The 11,651-nt window shown below is 38.5% G+C and overlaps 1 protein-coding gene across 6 annotated transcripts in view; it reads left to right on the top strand.

Annotated features, from left to right (window-relative positions):
- Positions 1-3,624: 3,624 nt before the first annotated feature.
- The window catches only part of LOC126237172 (gastrula zinc finger protein XlCGF42.1-like), an 85,983-nt gene continuing 77,956 nt past the window's right edge, over positions 3,625-11,651 (top strand). For 2 of the 6 annotated variants that reach the window (XM_049947034.1, XM_049947033.1), the window contains exon 1: positions 3,884-4,006. In XM_049947034.1, coding sequence (XP_049802991.1) covers positions 3,950-4,006 — 57 coding nt within the window. In that variant the 5' untranslated portion in view covers positions 3,884-3,949. Of the gene's footprint in view, positions 3,815-3,883; positions 4,007-11,651 lie in introns of those variants that run through there. The other 4 variants (XR_007545047.1, XR_007545045.1, XM_049947032.1 and 1 more) reach the window with 3 other exon arrangements.

Below are 11,651 nucleotides of genomic sequence, written 5' to 3'. Positions count from 1 at the left end.
GAGTCTTAAACACAAGGATCTCGTATAGAAAACAGCAAAGTAAACATATTCACACTTCATGTTCTACATTATATAACCACATGAAAAATATTCAACGTCATCAGAAATATATATATGAAGTACAAGGTAGTAATGGCATCACAACAGATATAATGTACATCAGTGGGCTGAAGCAAACTTTATAATTGATTTCTTGATTAATTTTGTTTCTTAAACTGGAGTGAAACAACATTTCAGAATGTCAACGTATATACTGTATACAGTGAACATTAATAAAATCGACAAATTGCTGGGATGGATACCTGACTAGAAATGGAGGAAAAGAGGCCCTACAAACATGTGTCCAGCAATGCATCATTGCCACAGTAGATCGCGCTCACGAATGAAAGTTCCTCTGACAAATTGCCATATATTCCTTGTGTGTTGCAGGCATTGTGATTGATGCAGCATCCTGCAAGTAGGCGAATGATCCAATATTCATGTTGGGACCAAGCCAAGATGGTGTTTCTGTAGGGCACGCTGATGGAAACAATCGAGAGGCAGCACAGATATACCAAAAAAAGTATCCTCACAGACACCAACCACATCACACAACATTTCAAGCCCCTTTTGGTTGTTTGTGTGATCATGGGTACCTTGAAACAGATGAATTGAAATTTGGAAATTTGTGATAAGGACTATGGGACCAAACTGCTGAGGTCATCAGTCCCTAGGCTTACACACTAATTAATCTAACTTAAACTAATTTATGCTAAGGACAACACACACACCCGTGCCTGAGGGAGGACTCGAAATGTCGGCAGGGGGAGCTGTGCGAACCGTGACAAGATGTCTAAGACCACACACCTCCCTCACGAGGCATATGAATGTGCAAGAAGGCAGCAGACAGTGCGTACACTAGATTTAGAGGATTTGATTCTGCCTCTCAACCATGTTCATCTCCTTGGCTGTACACAACACCATCTTGGCTTGTTCCTGACATGAATACTGGATCATTCTGCTGCATACGGTATGTTGTGTCAGTCACGTAGCCTAAGATATGCAAGGAACACACTGCATTTGGTCAGATGAACTTTGAGTTGTCAGCACTATATACTATGACAACAATGCATTTCTGGACACATGTTCGTAAGACCTTTTTTCCTTTATTTTCAGTCAGTAATCCGTTCCTGCAGCTTGTCGGTTTTATTAATGTTCACCCTACATATCATAAAAACAAAATTTGTAAGGGAATTCATAAAGCCTGTTTACCTGATCCATTTCTTTTTTACCTGCATAACAAATAAAATGAAAAACAAAAGTATTTTTCTGCTTCAATAGAGGTAATTTGTTCGCTAAAAAAGTCATTTAATGAAAATTACTTCATCACCATATGTTCTTTTTTATAATTCTGTAGGTGTCAGCTCTGTTCACTTATTTTAAAATTAAATCCTTTTTCACTTTCAGATATCTAGCATTTCTTGAGAAGAAAACTCAATGTAAGAAATACCAAAGTTGTCAGGGAGCACTGGGAACGTTTCATGACAAAGCAGAATAAACCTAATAAGATAAAAAATCACAAAACCCGCTGCTATAACCTGATCAAACACTTTAGAACACAGCGACCGCGATGAAAATAGGTTAACTATCGATGTTAGCAGACAACTAAACCGTTCCTTTCAACTCAACATCAACACTGTTTTCCCTAGAAACTTCAACACTGATATCCTAGTCCATCCTGTTCCACTGACGGCATGTGTGAGTATCTTCATCTGAAGTGTAGTGTGGGTTGTGTTGAAATTCCGTTCCATCAAATGTGAATCGACCTTAACACATAGTACATTTACTTCTACACCTGCATCTATACTCTGCAACTCACTGTGAGATGCAGGGCAGAAAGAACTGACCATTGTACCAGTTAGTTAGCGTTTCTTCCCTTTCCATTTACATATGCAGTGCAGGAAGAATGACTGTTTGAATCCCTTTGTGTGTGTAGTAATTATTGGAATCTTATCTTCACGATCCCTGTGTGAACGATATGTTGGGTGTTGTATTGCACAACTAGAGTCATCATTTACAACTGGTTCTTGAAACTTTGTTAATCAACTTTCACGGGATAGTTTACGTCTATATTCAGGGTTTTTCCAGTTCAATTCCCTCAGTAGATCTGTCACACCGTCCAAAAGATCAAACAAACCTGTGACCATTCGTGCTGCCCTTTTCTGTATACGTTCAGTATCCTCTGTTAGTCCTATTTGGTATGGGTCCCACACACTTGAGCAATATTCTAGAATCGGTCGCAGGAGCGATTTGTGAGCAGTCTTATTTGTAGACTGTTTGCACTGGTCCAGTATTCTACCAGTTAACTGGAGTCTATCACCCGGTTGATCCACAGGTGAACCTATGTGATCATTCCGCTTCGTATCCCAAGAATTACCATCTACCATACACTTCACTGTAGTTTACACAGTACGGATGTTGATATCCATCGTAATCCCTAAATTAGGCTGTCCTGGCTAAATTTTAAAAATAAAGGCAAAAGGGGAAAGAACTTGGAAAGAATGTAACAACCATGGAGGTAAAAATAAGAGGAGTTGTCATGACGTCACAAACTTGAAGCCGACCCAACTGAAGGTCCGCCATGTTAGCTACCACAAAACATTCGCTTCTGGTCGTTTGATTCCATGTAGGCGTGAAGTGTTTTGATAAAAAACACGGGTGTACTAATAATTCTGATTGTAGTCTAAAGCGTAAACAAAACACATTTCATTCGTAATTGGACTTATTTAAGCGCTATTTTCTTATATATACTTGAAATTCTGATGCACTATAAAGTTTTACTGTATGGTTTTATTTCTGTGATTTGACTTTAGATTTCCTATCAATCCAATGCGAAGAGCTCTCTGGGTGAAAGCCTGTTACAGTGATTGAATTATAAGTACTTAAAGCTTTACATATTTGTTAAAGCAAAGGTCCCTATCTAAGTCCAGGCTATTTAGATTATTACATTAATCACTGTGCTGTCGTGTTACCCTGTAAATTGCTGTTATCTGCCACTCTGAATGTCAATTGATAGGTACAATTTAAAAACAAAGCAGATGTGTAAACTACAATGGACCTGACAAGCTTAAATTCAGTTCTTTTCCTTTGTAATTCCACGAATCTTTCACTTTGTTGACATGACAGCTGGCTTGTTTATATCGTCCCTGCATATATCTACGGGACACCAAAGGAAATAAAGTAAGTTTCTTGCACAATTGAACATTTAAAATTTGCATTTGACTTGAAAAAGCAACGAATACAAATAGGTGCCTCTAAACTATCAATCACTTATTTTGGAGTTCTGGCTTTATCAATTATCGACACAAACACAATGAAAGTGAATAGAAATGGATTGCAAAAGCACGCTTTTCACAGCACATACTTCTCTTCTAGGTTATTCGAAGTGTATAAACAAAAAGGAATTAAATTACTGAAGCCAGAAGCGTCATATTTTCGTGTCGTATTACTGTATCGAATACGCATTTAAGAAACCAGAAAAACGTTTGAAGTTGCGTTCCTTAGACTGTGTTGTTCACTAAAACAGTGTAACATTTACTATATAAAACAAATATAGTGTGCACACGACAGAAATAACGAACAAGAAACAATTATAAACACGCGTCTACTAATGTTTTGGGGGATCCAAGATGGCGGGAGACCCCGCCCACAGGCTTCAAAACAACGTACAGCGTATGTCTTTAGCGCCATCTCCCCTTATCATGGAGGGTAAGAATTCTTATCTCCAGGCCCCTTATTCTACCTCCACGGTAACAACTTCGTCTGTGGATAAAAGGTAAGTACTTGTATAATCTTCTGTCTTCGAAGTAGAGGTAACTGCTTTGAATTTAATGTGGCATCTTTGCACGAATCACGTGTATTTGTTAGTAAACAAAACAGAGTGTGGGAAGGGTGTGTTGGAGACACAAACATGGGGAGAAAACGTCGACGTGATCCATTTGACCAGGAAATATGCGTTGTTCCAGAGGTAAATAGTGAATTTAATATGGATGCTGTTCTCCAAGATTTCTCCGTTTTAATTCTTTCAAACCAACTACACGCGTACGTCGTCTACGCCCGTAATAGACCGCAAAGAGTTTCCACACAGCTCTAAACTAAAACCTACATGGTGAAACTGTGTGGTACACAGTGTGTACCGAAATATAAAATGTTGTTTCATGTAATCGCTAAGTTACGTTTTGCCACCTTCTTCGTATGTGACCGTATGTCAAACTGTGCTTTCAAGTATATTGTGCATGTTTCACTCTCAGTTTGTATTTTTAAATGGAGGGTAAATTTTAAACGTTTTCGTATATAAAATTGTGTGGTGTAAAATACAGATACACAAATAAAAGATGGAGCGCATAGGGTGCAATAACAAAGTGATTTGTCGATGATAACAGCTGTAATCAAGAACAAATTATAGGCAGAGATCGTCGAACTTTCAGAAGGCTGTAGTTGTGTCAACGTACTCAAATGACTGGATCTAGCATATCCTGTGTGTGGGTGGATCTCTCATGGCTGAGGAAAGGAAATAGAAAGAGAAGCAAGCAAATTTAGTGACTCAATCTGAGTGTTGTAATCTAAATTTTAATATATTTGGGTTCAAAGAACTGTCATTGACAAGCTATTTGTTGTTTTATTGCTGTGGCGGTTTTGCTCATTGCATTATCAGTATATCCATTTTGGCTCCAAAAATTAAAACATAGGCGTTTTTGTAAAAACGGGAAGGTATTCCTAAGGCTTGTTGTAAATGACCACTGCTGTGCATTATTTTGCTACAACATCCAGTTTCAAAGCTGTGTCGTTTCAGGCAAATGCCAGGATGGTTCCTTTGAAAGGGCACGGCCGATTTCCTTCCCAATCCTTCCTTAACCCGAGCTTACGCTCCGTCTCTAATGACCTCGTTGTCGACGGGATGTTAAACACTAACCACCACCACCATCAAAGCTGTGTATCATATGTTCACTACTGAAGTATGTGCCATAAAATCATAATATTGTGGGTACATTATTAATTGAGATTTATCAACCACTGCAGACTATTTATTGCTCGTTGTCAACTTTAATTACCAGACAACACTGTTTAGGGCTTAGCTAAGTAAATTTTAGCAACAGAGTTAATTTTTGCAGAAGTGTTACTTGCAGTTCAGTTTAAAATCTGCTGTAAAACAGTGGTGTATGTTAGCCAAGAGTGGCAGCGACCAAAAAGCAATAAATTGGTCATATTCATTGAATTATAGTCCTGCAGGTTAGCAACCTCAGTCACACCAAATATTAATTTTGAATGAGTATTTATAATTGTTGCAAAAGAGCCCTAACTTTTTTTGGAGAACTGGATATTAGCAGAGTGAGGAAATATAGTGTTGTTGTTTTGTGAATTACAAATATGGCTTGGTGTGGGACGTACAGGGGCATCTTGAGTTGTCTACTGCCGTTTTTGCTTAACTGTAGGCCTACTCTTTAAAATGGGTATAATTGTTAGCAGGTGTATGAATCACAATTTATTTCCGTACCATCAAAATCTAAGTAATATATTGAAATAGCAGAAAATCTTGGATGGAAAACAAACAATATATGAGAGAAGCCTGATTTACAATTTTAAAAAAGTGCTGGGCAATAGATTTAATATTATCTATCACAAATGAGAGGCAGGCCTATTGTTTTTTATGTTTTTACTGTAATAATTAGTAGCATTCAGCCATAATTTATGTCCTACACACAATTCAACAGCATATTTTGAGAGAGAATGCTCTCATCATCTGGTTGTAAAACTTAGCTCATGAGGGTAAAACACTGAAAAATCTACCAACATAATAGTGTCGGCAGCAAAAATAAAATGGAATAAAACACTGAGCCATGTCTTCCTGCAATGCTCTTTGCAGGATAGTTTCTCTGTCAAAGTTACGCTCTCTGTGGCATTCTGGTTGGCTAGTGACCTCTATTTAGGATGCCTGCAGCTCGCAAGGTGAGACCCGGGGCAGTGGCAGAGGGAAGACAGCACACGGAGCATTGCGAGTAGTCAGTCAGCTCTTTATGTACTGCGATGATGCACGGTGTTGACATTCTGGCACCTTGGTCTGGCAGCAAGTGGAACTTGAGGTAGTTGTGGTTATAAATTTATCAAGTGAAATTTAATGTCATTGGAGATTGTTTAATGAACAATTGCTGTAATATTAACTGGGATTATCACACTATAATGTTTACACCTCTTCCTGCATTTGGCACTACCCAGTGCTTGGCTGTTGGTTTTAGTATTTTGATGAACTGTGTATTAATACTGGGTTTGTGTGTTCTAGGAGCCATTATTGGTGTACGCAGGTCCTCCTCCCTGTTGCTGTCAAGAATGCTCTGAATCCTGTGTAGATCTTTCAGGCTATCATAACATCATATTTCCGAATGTTTTCCGTAATAGTTAATTCATGTATTTATGAGATCTTGCTATTTGGATATTTTTGAAACCTAATAGCTTTTAAAAATTGTTATTTTACATATTCACAAGGCCTAATAATTGACTTAATTTCCCAACTACTGACCTCCGATCTGCAGTTAGGTTAAAGTTATATTCATGTAAAGTAATTTTTTATTAGTTTAAAGTTGAGGCCATAAGGCTGTTTTTCTTTTAAAATTTGCAACTTATAAAGCTTGGCCAAGATTTTTGCTGAGGCCTAGAACCAGGAAACACTCTGGGATATCCAGAAAACGCTCTTGATGTTGATACTTGTGAGAAGAAAGACGTTAGTGATAAATATGTTTATCAGGTACAAAGAAAGGATGAAACACTATCCCATTACGTTAAACAGGTCCGTTGTGCTATCTTAGCCTTGTGTGTTGAAATTTCAGAGACTGAAGCAGTCACGAATATTTTGGAAGGTATGCAGTCCACCCATAAGAGTAGAATTCTCTTTTGCAATACACCACCTTCCTTTGCTGAATTGGACGAACTTTTAACTAAAATTGAAAATGTTCATTATGGTGATGGCAAACACAGAGAATTGGAAGCAGGCTGTAGTGGGGCTAGAGTAATGACATTCAGCATTATTGGCAGGTTTCGATAACTAAAGGAAATTGCTACCGTTGTGGAGAAATGGCATTTCATTAGAGATTGCCGATCTGGAAGAGTGGGGGAAGAAGACGCCAGAAAAAAAAGGTCCCGTAATTTTCTGCAGAAAACTGCAGCAGTGTGTCAAGCTGACAAGGGTTGTTGTGAACTAACATGTTTGCATCATTACAGCATGAGTGCAACTATCAGCTCAATAATAACGCTGTTCTATGGGTTGCCTACATTTTCCTCATCTGTGCAGTAATAATTAATGAAAATAAATGTGGCGGTATTCAGAATGCACAAGGTAATGACAACGGACTAAGATTTCTTAATGCTTTATCATAAATTTGCAGTGCGTCTTTGCTGAAGTAGCTACAAGCTGATGACTGTATAGTTAGAAAATGGGGAAAGTATAGGCAGCCAATAGAACAACATTGTGGTTGAGCCAATAGCTGTGCTTATGTTGTAATGCTGTGGACATGTTAGTTCACAAGCATCTCCACAGCTCTGTGTAGGTGTCAACTTGACACTCTTGGGGTTCAGAGCAGATCAGCAGGATGTGGCCTGGTGCAGTATGTGGTGTGAGATGGGATAACTACTGACAGAAGTTGTTGATGTAAGATGAGGACAGACAGTCCATTTTGTTTTTATTCCATTTTATTCTATGAACATTGCAATAATATTGGTAGACTTTTCAGCATTTTAACCTCATTAGCTGTTTTTTATAAGCTAATGATGAGATTATTGTCTTTTGAAAAATGCTGTTGAGTCGTTTGTAGAAAAAAAAAATTGTGATTGCATGCTACTAATTATGATGGTACTAGGCAATAGGCACATAATAAAGTTTTTGGAGCACCGTTCCAACTCTCGAATCAGCATTCTTTAATACTTTTTCTCCATGAGATAAAGCAAAAAAAGGCCAAACATAGAAAGACTCAAAGAGGTAGGAAAGGTATCAGATTTGGAAAACAGATTTATGGAAAAATGGGAAAGAGGTAGTGTTGATGAAAGTGTTAATGACAAATGGAAAAAATGGGGGAAGGACTCACGGACTCTGCCAAAGAAGTACTAGGAGTTAGAGTATCCCAAAGTACCAGGAAAGAATGGATAACAGAAAACATGTTGAGAAAGATGGAAGAGCAGAGAAAGTGGAAAAATGTAGAAACTGAAGAAGGCAAAAAGAGGTACAGGAAACTGACTAATGAATTAAGAAGAGAAACTGAAGAACCAAGGGGAAAATGGATCAAATAGAAATGTGACAAAATGGAGAAAGAGGGAAAGTATGAAATGATGTATAGACTGGCTAATGAGACAGTTTTTGAATGTAAAAGAGAGGAATAACATGGAAATAGACAGAGCTGATGGTACTCTAGCAGAAGACCCACAGGAGATTTAGAACAGATGGCAAGAATATATTGAATGTCTATATAAGTGGGATGAAATATAAAGCGAAATTAAGGTTGAAGAGGAACAATATGTGCCGGAAGGTGGAAAGGGATTCACCATCTTGGAAGCAGAAGTAGAAAAGGCCCTGAAGAAGATGAAGAATAGGAAGCCATGTGGAATTGATGATTTGCCAGCAGAACTGTTGAAGAGTCTGGGAAACAAGGCAAGAAAGAGTCCACCTCTGTAATGAGATATACGACAAAGGGGAATGGCCTGAGGACTTCCTTGCAACAGTTTTGATACCAATAGAGAAAAAGAGAAACACCAAAAAATGTGAACAGCATAGGACTGTCAGTCTAGTTTCTCATGCAGCTAAAGTGTTGCTGAGAGTGTTGAATAAAGGGCTATATGGCAAACTGTACTGTTGACCATGGGATGGACAATTCTCGTGACACTGCATGAGCACTAGCATTATATAGGGCAGTTGCTGCATGGTCAGTGACAGCAACAATCACCTCGTCAATAACTGCCACCAGGACAGGACGCCTCCCTCTCCAGGTGCTGCACCAAGCTCGCCCATCTTTTCAAATTTCGTTATCATCATTTTTAAACCATTTGATGACATTGGGCCTCTACTCAGATCTCTCTGTCAGCGATACTCTCTCAATGCAACACTGTAATTGCTGCTGTTCACATAAAACAGTGTTGAGAACAGTGTACAGTCTCTCTTCTTGGTAGCAATACTGTTCACTCACTTTACAGCTTGTCAGATGACAGTGTGGGTGTCATACCATCAAACAAATGATGTATTATGCCAGATGTGCACTTGATTGCCAAAATTGAAACAAATTTTTTTTCCAGCACAAATTGGTTCTGTGTTAATGCACGTAGCATATTTACTAAGTTTTGCTGCCATGTAATAATTAAAGTCCCCACTGGACCTCCATGAGTAGCTGCACTTTAATTGGAACTACCCGGTATTTCTGGACTACGGACATGTGTAATCATAAAATAATTTCTCTTTGATGAAGAGGGCATTACCATCGATTTACTGGGTTTTGAGCAGCACTGTGGTCCCTCATGGTCTCGCGGTAGCGTTCTCGCTTCCCGAGTACGGGGTCCCGGGTTCGATTCCCGGCGGGGTCAGGGATTTTTCCTGCCTCGAGATGACTGGGTGTTGTTGTGTCGTCTTCATCATCTTCATTCATCCCCATTACGGTCGGAGGAAGGCAACGGCAAACCACCTCCATTAGGACCTTGCCTAGTAAGGCGGTACGGGTCTCCCGCATCGTTCCCCTACGCTCTGTAAAGAAGCATGGGACTACATTTCCATTTCCACTGTGATGTGAGTGAACTAATGCTCAGTGTCTTTTATTTTATCTGTCGGAAGAACATGACTTTGTTTTAGTGCCTCACTTTTCTTCTATGTTTTTAAAGGCCTCTTGTGCCTCATGTGACATGTTTCAACACAGTTCATTGTTAGCCATATCTCCTGATTCATAAACGCTTTTAGGGTTTTTCCCACACGTTACGGTCTTCAGCAATATGCAACCATGTTACCCATATGTTTTTCCATTATCTGTCCATCTCTGATAAGGCTATTTTCTTGATCTTTCCTTTTCTCTTGGAATCTAGCAATCTACTTCCTTATTCAGTGTTCCATCAATTTGCCTGGCAGTGTGTACCAGTCACATCTGTTTGATTTTCATTGAAGTCAACATTGTCTTCCTCTACAGTTTGTTTGCTGATCTATTTGCTTTTCTGGAAATAATGTTGTAATTTTCTTTTTTGTTTCTGTGTTTTGATCTTAAGCTATATATAGGCCTATTGAAAAGTCATCGACTCCAGCTACTTCTCCATCCTTCATAGGATCCTTTTATACTTCTCATTTTTCATTATTTACAGAATCTCATTATTTTCATTTTTAATAGGTTTTTTCCAATGCATTCTTTGAATTTTACAAAGCTTTACAGAATCCTGCAGTATTTCAAGCATGCAAAACTACAATGAAATTACAAGGAGATTTCTAAAAGTAAGTTACACATTATTATGGCAGGCCAAGTAACTTTTATTGAATGCTGCACTGCGATTCAAAGTGACATAGATAGAAGTCACACAAGGTAAAATGGCAACTTTTGCAGAATTGCATTCTCATCTTGACCGATGGGTGACTCCATCCCTTTGTTCTGAAGGGGTGTCCGCTTTGGTCACATGTTGCTTGCGTAGCTGTGCACTTTGTTTTTCAGTTGTGAGTTACCTGACAACCCTATATTCAGTGCTCTCTCAGTAACTCTTCTACAAAGCATGGCATCACAGGCTCCAAGCACCATAGGCCCATCATCATCAGGTGTGGATGATTGTGTGCAATTTAAGATGATTTATATTTGAAGACTTAGACAAGGGAGTAAAAACCCCATTAAAATGTCTGCTGGGGAGGGTGGCAGCAGCCACTGGTATTTCCAGTCACCCAATGAAGAGAGAGTGGAAAAAAATAGTGACAGGTGCTTCCAAAGCATTCTCTGCTGTATGAAAGATGCAGGAGGAGGCGAAGAAAACTTCATATTTAGATAATTTTGACGAAAATGTTGTCAGGAGATTGATACATAACTTTTCTGCATGACACGGTATGTCTGAAATTAAAATCACTACTTTTGTTAATCAGAGAACATACTTCATTTAAAGGAGACATTATAACTTTTACTTGAAAAGTTATGCTTCACGTATGTCAGTTTTCAGTTGTTTTGTTCCTATCTTGTTTATATGTTCAAATGTTCATCTAATTGACATTGTATAGCATTTACAAAGTGGAGGCCATGAGGTAACAGGAAGCGAATAGTTGAATGTTCTGATATATGGCATGAATGCTGTAAATTTTTAAAGCTAATTGAGTCATTAACATTGCTGTACAGTGCCTGCATAAATCAGTATTGCAGCTCAACTGGATTACTTTCTTTTTTTTTGTATCATGTGGCTGGAACGGAAATTAGTGCCCAATGTGCCTAGCAATTCCATTATTGTGCCCTATAGTAAGGCGCAATATGATAGAAGGAAAACCACCAACAATGAACAGCGGGAAAGGAAAGATGACAAATTTCAGGAACGCAGAGATGACAAATTTGTTAAATTCTGGTAATGTTACATTTGATAATGTGACATGCCTTAATAAAAATCAAAAAATTCTCACGTATCACCGAGAATCAAAC

The sequence above is a fragment of the Schistocerca nitens genome, chromosome 2 (genome assembly GCF_023898315.1).
Source record: "Schistocerca nitens isolate TAMUIC-IGC-003100 chromosome 2, iqSchNite1.1, whole genome shotgun sequence".
Lineage (NCBI taxonomy): Eukaryota > Metazoa > Arthropoda > Insecta > Orthoptera > Acrididae > Schistocerca > Schistocerca nitens.
Note: the sequence above shows the minus strand (reverse complement) of the source record. Positions and strands in the feature narration are given on the sequence as shown.